This window comes from Oncorhynchus tshawytscha, linkage group LG26 (assembly GCF_018296145.1).
Source record: "Oncorhynchus tshawytscha isolate Ot180627B linkage group LG26, Otsh_v2.0, whole genome shotgun sequence".
Classification (NCBI taxonomy): domain Eukaryota; kingdom Metazoa; phylum Chordata; class Actinopteri; order Salmoniformes; family Salmonidae; genus Oncorhynchus; species Oncorhynchus tshawytscha.
In genome coordinates this window covers 6,021,658-6,041,631 of record NC_056454.1, presented here as the reverse complement: position 1 = coordinate 6,041,631, position 19,974 = coordinate 6,021,658, and the positions used below count along the sequence as shown (strand labels likewise).

The 19,974-nt window shown below is 40.6% G+C and overlaps 1 protein-coding gene across 1 annotated transcript in view; it reads left to right on the top strand.

Moving 5' to 3' along the window:
- The window catches only part of LOC112224984 (striated muscle preferentially expressed protein kinase-like), a 136,790-nt gene that overhangs the window by 18,626 nt on the left and 98,190 nt on the right, over window positions 1-19,974 (top strand). Inside the window, exons 4-6 of the mRNA XM_042306934.1 lie at window positions 3,922-5,417; window positions 5,613-5,756; window positions 6,153-6,335. Of these exons, the coding sequence (XP_042162868.1) occupies window positions 3,922-5,417; window positions 5,613-5,756; window positions 6,153-6,335 (1,823 nt within the window). The remainder of the gene's footprint in view (window positions 1-3,921; window positions 5,418-5,612; window positions 5,757-6,152; window positions 6,336-19,974) is intronic.

Genomic DNA, 19,974 nt, shown 5'->3' with positions numbered 1-19,974 from the left:
AACAAAAGAGGACAAAGAGAAAGACAAAGGAAAACAGAAAACAGCAATGCAAAAAAAAGACATCAAGGACAACAAAAATCATAACAGCAAGGCCAATTGAATATGTTTGAGTGCATGTATGTCACTATTTACATGTGTGCATTTGAATGAGAGTGTGTGTATATGCATGTATACAAACACCTGCACGGCATCAGCCTCAGGCAAACCGACATTAACTGTAACAGCACTGCCCCTCAGTGTCAAACAAACATACTTTTTGTTATGTTTTATTTTGACTTAATTATTACTTCTATCTTTGACCGTCATTCTATCCTCCGCCCAGCATCTCCACTCCCACTTGTCTCCAAATTACACATGCCAACCTTCAGCTTCCCTCAGCCCATCCCACCTATCTCTGCTGGCCACCCTCTTCGGATTTCTATGCACAGTATATCTGTTTAACATACAATTTCAATCTATCTAATCGAATAGAAGATACACAGATTGCGAGTTTAAGATCAATACTTTTACTAAGAGTATTAGTATACAGTATTAGTCATTGAATGACCTGGTCTCTCCAGATCTCCAAACAGTACTATTTCTAGGGTCAATTTTAGATCACTGTTATACATTTTCAACTATTCCTGGGCAGTACCAAAATAAATGGTCTATTGATTCTGTATCCTCACAACAAAATCTGCAGAGCTTCGATGATTGTATGCCACAAATACTCAACATTTTATTGGTGGCAAGAATTCTATATAATATTTTTAGCTGAAAAGCACGAAGTCTTGAATCCTGCTTCATTTTATATATCAACTCATACACCCTGTACCATGAAATCGGTAAATCAAAAATCTCTTCCCAAATATTTTGCAATCTCTATGGCACAACTGTCAACATCCTGGTCCTCAAATAAAACTGGTATACTTTCCTATTTATGCAATTTGTATTCCTCCGTCAGTTGTGATCCTTTATATTGGGCAGACAGACCAGTTCCCTACCTCCTCCCACTGCCACCTGCCTCCTCCATTTTGGGGGTAATGCTGTAATCAATTAGTTGTAATCTTGGATTGAGCAGACCTTCCCATACAGTTCTGATAACTCCATGAAAGACATAACTCTACCATTCCAATTTACAATACCATTTAAAAACAAAATACCCTTTTCAAACATCTTTTCCATGAATACAGGTATTTTATCAACCAGCACATTTGAGTTCAGCCATAATATTTGTTGTAATATTTGTTCTATCTTTTCATGGGAATGAAATATAAATTTTAGCCAGCTCTGGAATGCTTGTTTGAAAAACATTCAACGAAAGATTCAATTAATTCAATTAATGGAAATGAGACATGGCATGAAGTCAAAAAGGCAATTTTTAAGCTTTTGTTAGTAATCTACTTGAGATCTATTTAGGGTTCAAGTAAAACTTTGAGTAAGTAAATCTTTTAGAGAGCGGTTTAGTGCTTTTATATTTAATCATCTCAACCCACCCAATTCATATTCAATATATAGGTAGACACGCTTTATCTTGTCTGGTTTAGCATCCCAGATAAAGCAAAATATTTTCTGCTCATGTGATTTGAAAAACAAATCATTAGGAGTAGGCAGCACCATAAGTAAGTGAGTAAACCGAGATATGACTAAGGAGTTAATCAGTTTTATATTAAAAGTCATTTTGAAGAGCTCATTTATATATTTTGTGATGTGAATACCAAGTATGTCTACTTCACCGTCAGCCCATTTCACAAGTAAACTGCAGGGTAATGTAAAAGTTTTATTTTTTAAAGGTCCAATACGTAATATTGTACACATAATAATTAGGTTTTAGTCCAGAGAATCCAGAAGATGTCTCTAGATCTTCAATGAGACATTGCAGGGATCTAGCTTACGGACTTAAAATAAAACTTGAGTCATCGGCATACATGGAAACCTTTGTTTTTAAGCCTTGGATTTCTAATCCTCTAATGTTGTTATTTGATTTTAGTAGCTAGGATTTCAATGGCCTTAACAAATAGATATGGTGACAGAGCACACCCTTGTTTAACGCCTCTTGACAATTCAAAACTCTGAGAAGTAGACTATTTTACACCTGGGGTTGCTATACATTACTTTTACCCATTTTATAAAAGAATCACTGAAATTGAAAAAAATCCAGGCATTTATAAATACAATCTAGTCTGACTTTGTCAAAGGTCTTTTCAAATTCCGCAATAAATATCAGGCCTGACATCTTAGATGGTTCATGATGTTCTATTATTTATAGTAGTTGTCATGTAATATCTCCAATGTATCGTTCGTGTAATGGATGAACAATACCTGGTAAAACCTTTTTACTTCTGAGTGCTATGCATTTCGCTATTATTTTTGCATCACGACATTGAAGTGTAAGAGGCCTCCAGTTTTTAAGATAGACTGTATAGACCTTCCTGCTGAGTACCTGACAGACTACCATTTCTATAGGAGTGGTTAAAACAAGCTAACATTGGAGCTTTGAGTATATAAAAAAAGCCTCAAAAAGTGATTCATCTATATCTTGCCCTTCGCATTGATATAAATCTTTTTTTTTTAATATAGAGACCCGTTCCGACCAGACCCAAGGATTTTTTTAAGCTACTTTATTAACCGGAGCTGATAAAGTGCAAAGGAGAGGAGATAGAAATTGACCTCTCTCTATCAGGGGCCAATCTGTGTGTGTAGACTACTGTAAATATGAGCGAGTGACATGGAACAGGGAGGCGTTAGAGACAGCAACCAACCAAACCGATTCACGCTATAGTAGACTAATAGCTGCCATAGCTAGGTTATTTAACATCCAATAGGATTATGTAGTACTGGTTTTGACTGAGTCAAATCAGGAGAAGCTAGTTAAGCTAGCTAGCTAGGCTAATCGACACTGCATGCACTTTCTCATCTTACAAAGTTACAAACAACAACAACTCCATTCAGAATATAAAGTAGCAGTCTACCTGTGGCTCTTAATCGTTGTAGCTTTTTCTTCTCCTTGAAGTTTTAATTATTTAATTTAACTCAATTTTCCCTTAAATAGATATCTCTTTACTTTTGCCCCCCTTGAAGGCTCTATAACTGTAGCCTATTGCCGCTATGATTACTTATGATTGGCCAACAAAAACAAAAATTGCTACAGGCGCCACTCTCGTGAAAAGCAAAGAGCAGAAGCATAAATAAAAAAAATCTCTCTCTCTCTACCACAGCAGTTACATTCGGATCTGCATGGGTCCTTCCGGATAAGTCCGTTAAAATTACACATACCTGAGACGCCTGACAATCAGGTCCGACCCAGACCCGTGACATTCTGGATCCGGATCCGCTCAGGTCCCGGATCGGGTCTCGGGTTTTCGGGTACAGGTGAATCCGTGAGGGCCACTACTGTCACTGACATTTTTCATTCAATGGGCATTGCACATAATGAGTCAAAACGTTTTACAAAAGCTGGAAAAAAATCTAATATAAAGAAAAAAGGTGAATGTCTGCTGACTTTTGCTGCTCCCGAAGATGATATTTGAATAAACATTGGTGATAGGCTACTGATTAGGCTATTGTGCACTTCCGCTTGCAAAATTGATGCCATAACCAACTGCCTTACTGCTATGACTAGCTTTTTAAATATTCCCAGTTGCACTGCATGAAATTGGCAATTTGGTGCATGTTTTTAAGGACACAGCTCAGATATTTCCATTCCTCCCACCTCAGCGCAAGAGCCTTGATGTTAGACGGATAAATTAACAACCCTTGCGCAAGGGTTGGAAGATAGCAAAGCGCCTACAAGCATGTGCGTATGAAAATAGCACTGTCTTAACGCCAGCCGAAAATAGAACTCCCAGTGTTAATGATATCCTTGACAATTCTCACACTGGCCCAGGTATCATTTAGAACTCTTTCTCTAACAGATCATTTCCCATAACCATCTTCTTTCAGGAGCCAATCTGAAAATGTTTTGAGGGAATCCTCCCCACAAGTCCTCCCATCCCTCTCCCCCAGAATTATTAAATGCCCCTCCACTTCTCCAATGCCAAGCTGCTCTGGATCAGCCCCGAACACACCCCTCACACCCCGCAAGACACATTTTGTACCAACCGACTACCAAGACACAATCCCTGCTGAATTTGAGGAAATGTTAAGACATCCAAAATTATCTGCCATGTCTCAAAGCAGCACTCAGAATTCCCTTACTCAGACACCTGTCAGTGTCAACGAGTGCTCCCACAAGGACTACCAGCCTAGGCAGTCCCTAAAACTGACCAGAGCAAGATCCAAGATCTTTGAGAAGGTGCGCGGTTTTGAAGAGCGAAGGCGACATTATGGCCATGAAGGCTCCATCTCGGGATGGTCCTGGGCCGGGTTCAACTACACTGGGTCTGTCGACTCAGACGATGGAGGGAACTGGTTGGGCATCTCCAGAGGGAGTTCGAGGGAAGACCTACTAGAGGCTCTGAAGGAGGACGCTGCTGAACGGAGGTCCAATTTCAGACAGAAGGCTGCGTCCTTAGAGGACTGCAGGCCCCGTACCACCCAGAAGGTCCAGGAATTTGAGAACAAGTTCACTGAAGAGCCTCAACGAATCAAGAAGCTTGTGGGTAAAGCTCACATGAAGAAGTCCTTCTCCATTGGGCAGCTTTCACTCAGGGCAAGAGGCAGGCAGCCTTTGAGGAAGATTGAGCCCCTCCCACCGCAAATTCTCCAGAAGCTCCAGGAAAGGGAGCGAGCCCATCAGGAGAAGGAGCAGAAAAAGGTGGTGCCACCAAAATCACCACGACTGCACCTACAAGCACGGCAAGACCAGCCTTCGCCCCAAACCCACGAGATTGAGGGCCCCTCCATGAGTAACATAACAGTCAGTAGATTGGGAGAAGTAGCATTCGCTCCAGAATCTATGCAACTGGCTGACTTATCGAGACAGAGGCCAACAAGACAGGTAAATCCAGTCAGTCCAATCAAGGAGATCCTTCAGAGGTCTCCATCACCAGTTGTTCAGAGGGTATGTCATATGCAAGAGTCTCAGCACATCCAAGAATCTCCTGCACAAAAGTCCCCAAAGGAAGAATCGTCAGGAAGAAAAACACCTGTAGAGGTAGCCTTAAGAAAAGTAGAGTATAAACCAGAAAGTCCATTGGTACAGAAAAAGCCTACCGTTGTACAAGAGCATCCAATACAACCTCTGCAAAAACCTCCATGGCTGGTTACCTCTTCAACAAATATTCCAGTCTCCCCATCTGAGGAAAAAATGGAAGTGGAATTAATCAAGCCAGCCCGCAAGGTAATCATACCTACCATCATTGTCAAAGAAGAGCCCATGGAAGAGGAAGCTCCTCCAGAGACTGCCAAGTCTAAAGAGGTGACCAATGTGAAAGAAGGCCAAACACAGAAGACCTGGGGGAAGGGTCGCTGCGCTAGGCCCATGTCTCCAGAGTTAGGTGCGAATATTTTCTATATTTTTTGGTCAAAATGAAAATGTCTGTCATGTGTATATTAGAGGCTTCTTACCTTATTAACCTTGTCTTTTCAAACTACAATGCTAATGGGTATTCCTCAGCTCTGAACACAGCCATGAATGTTTTTGTCATTTCGTTGAAACTGGGTTTTAAAATTAGGTTTCGTAATCTGTGCAGATTCTTCAGACGACTCTTACGTGTCTGCTGAAGAGGACCCCTTGGAGGCCCCTATGTTTGAGTTTCCTCTTAAGGACACTGTGGCAACTGCTGGTACTGAGGTCCTGCTGAGAGTCATCATTGCTGGCACTCCTCTCCCAGAAGGCAAGCTATCTCAATCTCTCTGTAGCACATACACTGAGTGTACAAATCATTAGGAACACCTTCCTAATATTGAGTTGCATCCCCTTTTGCCCTCAGAACAGCCTCAATTCGTTGGAGCATGGACTCTACAAGCTGTTGAAAGCGTTCCACAGGGATGCTGGCCCATGTTGACTCCAATGCTTGCCACAGTTCCAATGCTTCCCACAGTGTGTCAAGTTGGCTGAATGTCCTTTGGGTGGTGGACCATTCTTGATACATATGGGAAAAAACCCAGCAGCTTTGCAGTTCTGTACTCAACCCTGGCAGCTTCTACCATTCCCCGTTCAAACCACTTAAATATGTATATTTGATATCACCTCAGCTTATATTTGTGTCCTGATCTGTGTCCTTATCTAGTTACCTGGAGGCGAGACAATATTGAGATCACTAACAGCCCAAACTATGGGGTCAAAGTGGAGGGAGAGCGGTATTCACTTCTCATCAAATGTGCAAAACCAAGTGATGCTGGAATGTACTGTGTGACAGCTGCCAATGAGGCTGGGAGAGCATCTAGCAGTGCCACCCTTTCCATAAAACCAGGTAAGCATGAGTTGCAAAATTGCATTGGTTACATCACCCCCCCCCCCTTGAACCTGATGTCTGATTGATGTCTTTAGCCTTTGGGAATGGCACCTGACTTTAGCTAACAGAGGTCTGTACTTGGATGGTTGCATCAGTAATGGCATACCATTCTACACTCTTCGAAGAATATGTTCTATCTCGAAACTAAAAGGATTCTTTGGCTGTCCCCATAGGAGACCATTTGAAAAACCTTTCTGTGTGTCAGGCAGAACCCTTTTGGGTTTCATGTAGAACCCTTTCCACAGAGGGTTCTACATGGAACCGAAAAGGGTTATATTTGGACAGCTGAAAAACAACTTTTGGAACCTTTTTTCTAAGAGTGTAAGTCCTTTGGTTATTTCAGAGATGAATTAAAGGATGTTGTGGACATTTGAGTCACTCCATTGACCTATGTGTGTGTCATTTTTATTTGCACTTCCAGAGAAAGTGTCATTTAAATTTGCACATCAAAGCTTTCAAATTTGATGAGTACAAGTAAATGAATATCAGTGGGGAAAAAGTCTGATAAGTCTTTAACAAAACAGCATACTTCTGAACAACTTCCCTCAAGTGATTCCCATAAACAGGGAAATAGATAAACATTACTTTTGTGATGTCATGCAGTGAATGATTCATGTGGAGGTTTTCCAATCGGATCAAAAGGATGTACTTTGTTATTTTGTTCTTCATAAAGTTATTTCCTCATTTATCCTCACCCACTCCATCTTTCATAATCTCTCTCTCTCCACAAAATGTGTGCAAGCTATATATTCCAGCTGAGCCAACTCACTTATAGTTACCATAGCAACTAGGAGGCTAAATTGAACCAATACATTGTTAAGGAACACCGGCTTCCTTGCCATATAAATCCACTGTTGTTGTTCAGATATCACGCATCTTGTCTAAGGTAAATTACACCATGGCCTTGATTTTTAAGCATAGGATAATTTTTGTATAAATTTAACCATACAACTCATCAGTTAATTATTTAATCTAGAACTTATATTACTCAAATGAGAAAGTTTTGAGTAATAACTTTTTTTCAAGATGGTGATATTATTTACAGAGTACAAATGAATGAGAATTAGAATACTTGTATATGAGGGAGAAAAAAGAGAGGGAGGGAGGACAAGGTTAACACCTGAAGTTAACAGGTAAAACACTCGTGATTATGCTAACACACACACATTATAGTACATCATTTGTCGTTTTTACTTAACTCCTTTGTACACGGTCACCATTTACATAGACATACAGTACCAGTCAAAAGTTTGGACACACAGACACATTCAAGAGATTTTCTTTATTTTTACTATTTTCAACATTGTAGAATAATAGTGAAGACATCAAACTATGAAATAACACATAGTAACCAAAAAAGTGTTAAACAAATCTAAATATATTTTAGATTTAGATTCTTCAAAGTAGCCACCCTTTGCCTTGATGACAGCTTTGCACACTCTGGGCATTCTGTCAACCAGCTTCATGAGGTAGTCACCTGGAATGCATTTCAATTAACAGGTGTGCCTTGTTAAAAGTTAATTTGTTGAATTTATTTCCTTCTTCATGCATTTTAACCAATCAGTTGTGTTGTGACAAGGTAGGGGTTATACAGAAGATAGCCCTATTTGGTAAAAGACCAAGTCCGTATTATGGCAAGAACAATTCGGAAAAATTCAAGAACTTTGAAAGTTTCTTCAAGTGCAGTCATAAAAACCATCAAGCACTATGATGAAGCTGGCTCTCATGAGGACCGCCACAGGAAAGGAAGACCCAGAGTTACCTCTGCTGCAGAGGATAAGTTCAGAGTTCTCAGCCTCAGAAATTGCAGATCAAATAAATACTTCACAGAGTTCAAGTAACAGACACATCTCAACATCAACTGTTCAGAGGAGACTGCGTGAATCAGGCCTTCAATGGTCGAATTGCTGTGAGGAAACAACAACTAAAGGACACCAATAAGAAGAAGAGACTTGCTTGGGCCAAGAAACATGAGCAATGGACATTAGAGCAGTGGAAATCTGTACTTTGGTCTGATGAGCCCAAATTAAAAATGTTTGGTTCCAACCGCCGTCTTTTTGAGACGCAGAGTAGGTGAACAGATCATCTCCTCATATGTGGTTCCCACCGTGAAGCATGGAGGAGGAGGTGTGATGGTGTCTGGGTGCATGCTGGTGACACTGTCTGTGATTTATTTAGGATTCAAGGCACACTTAACCAGCATGGCTACCACAGCATTCTGCAGTGATACACCATCCCTTCTGGTTTGCGCATAGTGGGTCTATCTTTTGTTTTTCAACAGGACAATGACCCAACACACCTTCAGGCTGTGTAAGGGCTATTTGACCAAGAAGGAGAGTGATGGAGTGCTGAATGTTGACCTGGCCTCCACAATCACCCAACCTCAACCCAATTCAATCAATAAAATGTATTTATAAAGCCCTTTTTACATGAGCCGATGTCACAAGGTGCTGTACAGAAACCAGCTTAAAACCCCAAACGGCATGCAATGCAGATGTAGAAGCACAGTGGCTAGGAAAAACTCTAGAAAGGCCAGAACCTAGGAAGAAACATGGAGAGATGGTTTGGGATGAGTTGGACCGCAGAGTGAAGGAAAAGCAGCCAACAAGTGCTCAGCCAATGTGGGAACTCCTTCAAGAAGGTTGGAAAAGCAATCCAGGGGAAGCTGGTTGAGAGAATGCCAAGTATATGCAAAGCTGTCATCGAGGCAAAGGGTGGCTACTTTGAAGAATCTCAAATATAAAATAGATGCTTTTTTGGTTACTACATGATTCCATATGTGCTATGTATTAGTATTGATGTCTTCACTATTATTCTACAATGTAGAAAATAGTAAAAAATAAAGAAAAACCCTTGAATGAGTAGGTGTGTCCAAACTTTTGACTGGTACTGAACATGATTTTGTAAGTCCCCTATGGTCTCATAAAACACCCCAAACACCCAAGGTTGACAAATTGAATATTCGGCATAATAACTTAAATAAATAAGAGATTATTACTACTTAATTGAAATGGTTATCATGCTTATATATATTTTTTTTTACAATTAATTACAGTAAATAGTTGTTAATGAATAGTTCATAAATTGTTTTTTAATGCTTATTCATGAAAGTTATACGGATGCCCAAGAAAACATGTAATAACGTAGACCCTTGGAATTATCTAATTTGAAAGACTTTCTCGTTTGAATGACCTATTAAAAAAATGAAACGTCATTGCTATTTTGTATAATTAGGCCTAATTTGTTATGCAGCTTGTCAGACAATGTAATGGTTGCTGCAGCCATTCATTCACTGACTCCATCCATTGAAAATATTATTCATTGACAGTTCTTTGATAACCTACAGCACGACTGCCTTTGAATGCCAGAGCATGTAAGTGGACAAGTGTGGAGCAAGGAGCACAGAATAATTTGAGCAGATTAAAAAAAATGGTGTCGTACCAATAAGCTTCACATGTGGATTGAGCGTGGGTAATGTGCACTACAAATTAAATATTATTATTATTATGAAGACAGAAAAAAAGCATATGTAAAAGCTTAATTACATGAAGGAATATTAGTGGGAATATAGCCAAAATATAAACGAGAGAAATGAGAATGGAATATATTTGAAAACCCGAAAATTGATAAATACATTGATATGAAGCTGCCCTGTCTGTGGATGCCATAAAAATTTAAAAATAATTGTTGTTGATTTGATTGGAGAAAGAAAACAAGTAGGCCCTCAGGTCAGGACTCAATACTGCTATCTACACAGCCTTCCTTGATTCTGATCTAGAAAGAAATGTTGAATGAAATGTGTAAGACACAAGAAGTAAACAATAGTTTTCCATCAATAGAATCAATGTAGTGTTTAATTCCACACACGCCCTCTTCTGCTGCATCGTCAGTCTGATGTTCTACCTCCTCCATTATCGGAAAAATCTGGGACATACACTGTCTGTTGGTAAAGCTGCTGTTGGGAGACACCGACTCAACGCCGAAAACTTTGGAACTCAAGAACTCGGATACCTGTGACAACACCTGCTACCAACTAGCCAGCTAGCTAGCTAGGTTGCAATGGAGTCCGCTTCGACTGGAATAGCTAACTAACGTTTCCAGCGCTGTAGAATCTGTGTTTATTATTCTCATGCCCACGACAATATTGACAATCCGTAGTTCCAATGCGGCAATTGTTTGCTAGCGGGGGACTACAGGAATGAGGTGGCTATGCTTACAAACATATCGCAATTCTGCGCATAGCAAACAAAACTCAATTATGGGAAAAACGCAAATTGTTCTCAAGTCCTACGGCAGGACGCCGCTCGGGCATAATTGCTCGTATTATAAGGAGGATGGGATTCACCCAAATCATTTGGGTTCCTGGATCCTTTCACAGCATAATAAGGCTGCGTTGAGACAATGACTTGAAATCAAATCAAATCAAATGATATTTGTCATGTGTGCTGAATAGAATAGAACAGGTGTAGACCTTACAGTGAAATGCTTACTTACAAGAAAAATACCTGCTAAGTAAAACAAAAATAGATAAGAAAAAAACAAACAAATAAAAGTATCAAATAATTAAAGAGCAGCAGTAAAATAACAATAGTGAGGCTATACAGGGGGTACCAGTACAAAGTCAATGTGCAGGGGGCAGTCGAGGTAATTGAGGTAAAATGTACATGTAGGTAGAGTTATTAATGTGACTATGCATAGATAATTAAAGAGGGGGGGATGCAAATAGCCATTTAGCTTAGCTGTTCAGGAGTCTTATGGCATGAGGGTAGAAGCTATTTAGAAGCCTCTTGGACCTAGACTTGGCGCTCCGGTACCACTTGCCATGCGGTAGCAGAGAGTACAGTCTATGACTCGGGTGGCTGGAGTCTTTGACAATTTTTTGGGCCTTCCTCTGACACCACCTGGTATAGAGGTCCTGGATGGCAGAAAGCTTGACCCCAGTGATGTACTCGGCCGTATGCTCTGTAGTGCCTTGTGGTCAGAGGCCGAGCAGTTGCCATACCTGGTAGTGATGCAACTAGTCAGAATGTTCTCGATGGTCCAGGTGTATAACATTTTGAGGATCTGAGTACCCATGCCAAATCTTTTCAGTCTCCTGAGGGGGAATAGTTCACGTCAACTTTGAAGAGGCGACTCCGGGATGCTGGCCTTCTAGGCAGAGTTGCAAAGAAAAAGCAATATCTCAGACTGGCCAATAAAAAGAAAAGATTAAGATGGGCAAAAGAACACAGACACTGGACAGAGGAACTCTGCCTAGAAGGCCAGCATCCTGGAGTCGCCTCTTCACTGTTGACTTGAGACTGGTGTTTTGCAGGTACTATTTAATGAAGCTGCCAGTTGAGGACATGTGAGGCATCTGTTTCTCAAACTAGACACTCTAATGTACTTGTCCTCTTGCTCAGTTGTGCACCGGGGCCACCCACCCCTCTTTCTATTCTGGTGAGTGCCCGTTTGAGTTGGTCTGTGAAGGGAGTAGTACACAGTGTTGTGCGAGATCTTGTTTTTTGGCAATTTCTCGCATGGAATAGCCTTCATTTCTCAGAACAAAAATAAACTGTCTAGTTTCAGAAGAAAGGTCTTTGTTTCTGGCCATTTTGAGCCTGTAATCGAATCCACAAATGCTGACACTCCAGATACTCAGCTAGACTAAGAAGGCCAGTTTTATTAATCAGAACAAGTTTTCGGCTGTGCTAACATAATTGCAAAAGGGTGTTCTAAAGACCAATTAGCCTTTTAAAATGATGAACTTGGATTAGCTAGCACAACGTGCCATTGGAAGACATAAGTGATGGTTTCTGATAATGGGCCTGTACGACTATGTAGATTTTCCATTTAAAATCTGCCTCAATAGTTATTTACAACATTAATGTCTACACTGTATTTCTGACAAAAAAAAAAATCTTTCAAAAACAAGGACATTTCTAAGTGACCCAAAACTTTTGAACGGTAGTGTAGGTGTTCATTTTATCCAGGTGTGAAAGGGCAATGTGGAGTGCAATAGAGATTTCATCATCTGTGGATCTGTTGGGGCGGTATGTATATTGGAGTGGGTCTAGAGTTTGTGGGATAATGGTGTTGATGTGAGCAATGACCAGCCTTTCAAAGCACTTCATCGCTAAAGACGTGAGTGCTATGGGTTGGTAGTCATTTACGCAGGTTACCTTAGTGTTCTTGGGCACAAGGGCAATGGTGGTCTGCTTGAAACATGTTGGTATTACAGACTCAGACAGGGAGAGGTTGAAAATGTCAGTGAAGACACTTTCCAGTTGGTAATCCGTCTGGCCCTGCATCCTTGTGAATGTTGACCTGTTTAAAGGTCTTATTCATATCGGCTGCGGAGAGCATGATCACACAGTCGTCCGGAACAGCTGATGCTCTCATGCATGCTTCAGTATTACTTGCCTCGAAGCGAGCATAGAAGTAATTTACCTCATCTGGTAGGTAGGCTCGTGTCACCGGGCTTCTCGCGGCTGTGCTTCCCTTTGTAGTCTGTAGTAGTTTGCAGGCCCTGCCACATCCGACAAACGTAGGACCGGGTGTATTAGAATTCGATCTTTGTCCTTATTGACGCATTGCCTGTTTGATGGTTCGTCGAAGGGCATAGCGGGATTTCTTATAAGCATTGAAAGTTGGCTGTAATCAATGGCTTCTGGTTGGGATATGTATGTACAGTCACTGTGGGGATGACGTCATCGATGCATTTATTGATGAATCCAGTGACTGATGTTGTGTACTCCTCAATGCCATCGGAGGAATCACAGAACATATTCCAGTCTGTGCTAGCAAAACAGTCCTGTAGTTTAGCATCCGCTTCATCTGACCACTTTTTTATTGACTGAGTCACTGGTGCTTCCTGCTTCAGTTTTTTTTCCCATGTAAGCAGGAATCAGGAGGATAGAATTATGGTCAGATTTGCCAAATGGAGGGTGAGGGAGAGCTTTGTACTCATTTCTGTGTGTGGAGTAAAGGTGGTTTAGAGTTTTTTTCCCTCTGGTTGCACCTTTATCATGCTGGTAGAAATGAGGTAAATCGGATATAAGATGACCAGCATTAAAGTCCCTCTGCCATTAGGATCCCCGCCTGTGGGTGAGTGTTTTCCTGTTTGCTAATGGTTGTATACAGCTGTCACGCCCTGGCCTTAGTTATCTTTGTTTTCTTTATTATTTTGCTTAGGCCAGGGTGTGACATGGGTGATTTATTGTGTTGTCTTGTCTAGGGGTTTATTAGATTTATGGGGTTGTGTTCAGTTTAGTTGTCTAGGTAAGTCTATGGTTGCCTAGAGTGGTTCTCAATCAGAGGCAGGTGTTTATCGTTGTCTCTGATTGGGAATCATATTTAGGCAGCCATATTCTTTGGGTATTTTGTGGGTGATTGTTTCCTGTCTTTGTGTTTTATGCACCAGTTAGGACTGTTACGGTTTTCACGTTTATTGTTTTGTAGTTTGTTCATGTTTGAGTTTTCTTATTAAAGAACCATGAACTATAACCACGCTGCGTTATGGTCCGCCTCTCCTTCCCAGAAAGAAAGCCGTGACAACAGCTCTTTGAGTACGGTCTTAGTCCCAGCATTTTGTGGTGGTAAATAGACAGCTACAAAGAATATAGATGTAAACTCTCTTTGTAGATGTGGTCAACAGCTTATCATAATACACTCTACCTCAGGCGAGCAAACCCTTGACACTTTCTTAGATATCGTGCACCAGCTGTTGTTTACAAATATAAACAGACTGCCTCCCCTTGTCTTACCAGAGGCTGCTGTTCTTTCCTGCCGATACAGTGTATAACCCGCCAGCTGTATGTTTTTCATGTCGTCGTTCAGCCACAACAAGGTGAAACAGAAGATATTACAGTTTTTAATGTACCGTTGGTAGGATTTACGTGCTTGTAGTTTGTCCACTTTATTATCCAATGATTGTATGTTGGCCAATAGTACCGATTGTAAAGGCAGATTAGCCACTCATCGCCGGATCCTTACAAGGTACCCCGACCTCCTTCCGCGATATCTCCGTCTCTTTTTCCCTCTCGTCCGACTCATTAAAGAAAAATTATTTGTCCAGTTCAAGGTGAGTGATCTGATGTCCAGAAGCTCTTTTCGGTCATAAGAGATGGTAGCAGCAACATTGTAAACATGTAGAAAATAAGTTAAAAACAATGTGATAAATTAACAAAATATCACGGTTGGTTAGGAGCCCATAAAAGGGTAGCCATCCCCTTCGGCTCCATCTTCAATCTTCAACTACCCAAGCCAAGCTCATTTAATCCTTACCATTATGTCGCCAAGTTGTCATAATGATTCAGCAAATGTGCATTATCCCAGGGGTGCTGGAAGATGCAATGTAAGTAACCTAATTTATGTCCCTCTTACTGCCCTGAATGCCTCTGCTGATCCTACAGCTATTGAATGCAGTAATCATGTGCCTATGAACCAGAATTATACTGTTAGCACTGAGATGTGTACCCTAGCAGGAAGTCAACTGTATGCAGCTCACCATGCACTAACATAAATAACCTGAGCATGTCTACCTCTGCTAAGCTTCCCAGTAAAGCAATAAAAACAATCAAGCATCCCAGAAAAGTGTTAAAATAGCCCGCGTTAACATATGTAGCTTAAGAAACAAGGTTCATTAAATCAATAATTTGCTAGTAACAGATGGCATTCATATTCTGTCTCTGAAACTCACATAGATAATACCTTTTATGATACAATGGTAGCAATACATGGTTATGAAAATACAGAAACGCCAAAGGTGGAGGTGTTGCAATTTATATTCAGAACCACATTCCTGTAAAGCTTAGAGAGGATTTCATGTAAATACTTTTGAATAAATATGAATACAGGTTCATCTGCCTCACCTAAAGCCCAATCTGGTGGGAAGCTGCTATAGACCACCAAGTGCAAACAGTCAGTATCTGGATAACATGTGATGCCAACAGAGAGGTATATTTTCTGGATGATTTATATATTGACTGGCTGCCCACTCAAGAGAAAGCTTCAAACTGTAACAAGTGCAACCAGTCAACCTACCAAGGTAGTTACAAACAGCACATTAATGAAATTATCAGTGATCACATCTTTACTAATGCTGCTGAAATGAGCTTGAAAGCAGTATCCAAATCCATCGGATGTAGTGATTACAATATAAACTCAGCAAAAAAAGAAACATCCCTTTTTCAGGACCTTGTCTTTCAAAGGTAATTTGTAAAACTCCAAACAACTTCACAGATCTTCATTGTAAAGGGTTTAAACAAAGCTTGCAGATGGTATGCAATTAAGGTCATAGTTATAAAAACTTAGGACACTAAAGAGGCCTTTCTACTGACTCTGAAATACACCAAAAGAAAGATGCCCAAGGTCCATGTTCATCTGCGTGAATGTGCCTTAGGTATGCTGCAAGGAGGCATGAGGACTGCAGATGTGGCCAGGGCAAGAAATTGCAATGTCTGTACTGAGACGCCTAAGACAGAACAACAGGGAGACAGGACAGACAGCTGATCATCCTCGCTGTGGCAGACCACGTGCAACAACACCTGTACAGGATCGGTTCATCCGAACATCACACCTGCGGGACAGGTACAGGATGGCAACAACAACTGCCCGAGTTACACCAGGAACACACAATTCCTCCATCAGTGCTCTGACTGTCGGCAATAGGCTGAGAAAAGCTGGACTGAGGGCTTGTAAGCCTGTTGTAAGGCAGGTCCTCACCAGACATCACCGGAAGTGCTCTTCACTGACCAGTCGCGGTTTTGTCTCACCAGGGGTGATGATCAGATTCGTGGTTATCGTCAAAGGAATGAGCGTTACACCGAGGCCTGTACTCTGGAGCGGGATTGATTTAGAGGTGGAGGGTTCGTCATGGTCTGGGGCGGTGTGTCACAGCATCATCAGACTGAGCTTGTTGTCATTGCAGGCAATCTCAACGCTGTGCATTACAGGGAAGACATCCTCCTCCCTCATGTGGTACCCTTCCTGAAGGCTCATCCTGACATGACCCTCTAGCATGACAATGCCACCAGCCATACTGCTCGTTCTGTGCGTGATTTCCTGCAAGACAGGAATGTCAGTGTTCTGCCATGGCCAGCAAAGAGCCCGGATCTAAATCTCACTGAGCACGTCTGGGACCTGTTGGATTGGAGGGTGAGGGCTAGGCCAATTCCCCCCAGAAATGTCCAGGAACTTACAGGTGCCTTTGTGGAAGAGTGGGGTAACATCTCACAGCAAGAACTGGCAAATCTGGTGCAGTCCATGAGGAGGAGATGCACTGCAGTATTTAATGCAGCTGGTGGCCACACCGGATACTGACTGTTACATTTGACCCCACCCCCTTTGTTCAGGGACACATTATTCCATTTCTGTTAGTCACATGTCTGTGGAACTTGTTCAGTTTGTCTCAGTTGTTGAATCTTGTCATATTCATACAAATATTTACACATGTTAAATTTGCTGAAAATAAATGCAGTTGACAGTGAGAGGACGTTTCTTTTTTTGCTGAGTTTACTAGCCATATCTAGGAAGACCAAAGTTCCAAAGGCTGATTCTAATATACTGTATAAGAGGTCATACAATACGTTTTGTAGTGATTCCTATGTCACGGATGTGAAGAATATTTGTTGTCCTTGGTGTGTAATGAGAAGAAAAACAGACGCTGTACTTGACACATTTATGAAATTGCTTATCCCATTTACGAAAACTGTTAAATCCGTTTGGATTGATGAGGAATTGAACAATTGTTTGGTTGACAGGGATGAAGCAAAATAAATTGCACAACCAATTGGCAAAGGTACTGCAAATTAACCTGAATAAAAAGAAGGATAAACTACACTTTGAAACAAAGATAAAGATGACAGTAAAAAGCTTTGGAGCACTTTAAATGAACTCGCTCCATAATTGATTGAAACAGATCGCTCATTCATCACAAAACTAACTGATATTGCCAACTACTTACATTATATTTCATTGGCAAAATCAGCAAATTTAGGCATGAAATGCCAGCAACAAATGCTGACACTACACATCCAAGTATATCTGACCAAAATTATGAAAGACAAACATTAATTTTGAATTCTGTAAAGTGAGTGTGGAAGAAGTGAAAAAAATATTGTGGTCTATCAACAATGACACCAGGGTCAGGGTCTGAAAACAGAAATTGACTGAGGATAATAGCAGATGATATTTCCACTCCTATTTGCCATATCTTCAATTTAAGCCTACTAGAAAGTCTGTGCCCTCAAACCTGGAGGGCAGCAAAAGTAATTCCTCTACCCAAGAATAATAAAGCCACTTTTATTGGCTCAAATAGCCGACCAATCAGCCCGTTACCAACCCTTACTAAAGGGAAAAAATTGAAAAATTGTGTTTGACCAGATACAATGCTATTCTGCAGTAAACAAATTGACAACAGACTTCCAGCACACTAATAGAGAAGAACATTAAACAAGCATAGCATTTACACAAATTACTGATGATTGGCTGAGAGAAATTTATGATAAAAAGATTGTGGGGGCTATTTTGTTAGACTTCGGTGTGTGTCTTGACATTATCGATCAGAGTCTGCTGCTGGAAAAACATATATGTTATGGCTTTACACTCCCTGCTATATTGTGGATAAAGAGTTACCTGTCTAACAGAACACAGAGGGTGTTCTTTAATGGATGGATGCCTTTCCAACATAATCCAGGTAGAATCAGGAATTCCCCAGGGCAGCTTGTCTTAAAAAAAATGTTTTTAACATTTATTTAACTAGACAAGTTAGTTAACACATTTTTATTTACAACGACGACCTACCAAAAGGCAAAAGGCATCCTGCGTCGGTGGGGGCTGGGATAAAAATATGTATATACAGTATGTAGGACAAAACATACATCACAACTCGACTGTCTAGGCCCCTTACCTTTTTCAATATTTACTTACGATATGCTTTTTGAGTAAAGGAAGTGTGTCTATATATGCAGATAACGCAACACTATACACATATGTGCCTACATCAACTGAAATGACTGCAACACTAACAAAGAGCTGCAGTTAGTATCAGAATGGGTGGGAAGGAAAAAGTTATTTCTAAATATTTCCAAAACGAAAAGCATTGTATTTGGGACAAATCATTCACTAAACCCTAAGTCTCAACTAAATCTTGTAATGAATAATGTGGAAATTGAGCATGTTGAGGTGTCTAAATGGCTGACCCTTAGATGTACATAGAGAGCTAACATTTATAATATGCATGCATGGAGGAGAGATTGACTTCATCACTACTTGTATTTGTGAGAGGTATTGACATGTTGAATGCACCGAGCTGTCTGTTTGAACTACCGGCACACAGGTCAGATACCCATGCATACCCCACAAGACATGCCACCAGAGGTCTCTTCACAGTCCCCAAGTACAGAAAATACTATGGGAAGCGCACAGTACTACATATAGCCATGACTACATGGATCTCTATTCCACAATAAGTAACTCATGCAAGGAGTAAAATTTGATTTAAAAAACAGAAAAAAATACACCTTATGGAACAGCGGGGCTGTGAAGCAACACAAACAGGCACAGACACATGCATACAAGCACACAATAACATATGCACTCTACACACATGTACACATGGATTTTGTGTTGTACATATGTGGTAGTAGCGGCCTGAGGGCGCACACTTAATGTGCTGTGAATGTACTGTAATGTTTTTAAAATTGAATAGCTGCCTTAATTTAGCTGGAACCCAGGTAGAGTAGGGGATCCATAATAAATACAAATACAAATCTAGGGAGGTAACATGATATCATAAGGGAATTGCTTATACCGCACTCAGTGGTATATCTAGTTATCTCACGCTCTGGAGGAGAGGTAGCCTATGTGAGTACTTTAACAGTAGGCTGAACATAAAGTTAAAGTATCTATCACCAATAAATGTATGAACTTCAGAGATAATGGACTGGTTTATGCTGCGAACAACATGCTGTCATTATCCTACCAGAATCGCATACAAAGAGGTTTGTGATAGGCCATCAATTGTTTTTGAGTACAGTTCACAATAACAGGAAAAAATACATGTAATCGCCCAAAAAAATGAAGAGACAGTAAACTTTCATGATGACACTTGACTGATGGTTTACTGAAACATGAGGAAGCTAACTACCCGATTTTCAATAGAGCCGATGACAGCCTATTAATTTGATGATAAGGCAAAGTACAAATTCTTGATTTGAAAGCACCCTCGCTTGAGACGGAGAACCGTGCTTAATGGATTATGGATTTGGCGGACAGGTTACAAAATAAATCCTTGCATTGCAGGGATCAACTTGCTGTGGCAGTTTTATATCCTCATGCAATAGTAGCAGTAACAAAATAATAATAAACGATTACTACCTTACTATTCTGCGCAGACTGACGCAGACTGATTAGGCTATTTCAAAGACTTCAAGCTACCTACTGTCAAAAGCCACCTACTGCGCAAAACATTTCAGAGGTGAGCACAGATTATTTGGACAATAATGATGTGCAGAGTTGTTTTTATTAGCGCTTAACTAATATATAATTGTGGGGTTTTTGGTAAACAAAAGTGTCACAATACTTAGGGGCATATTTATGATTCAAGGCATTTGGA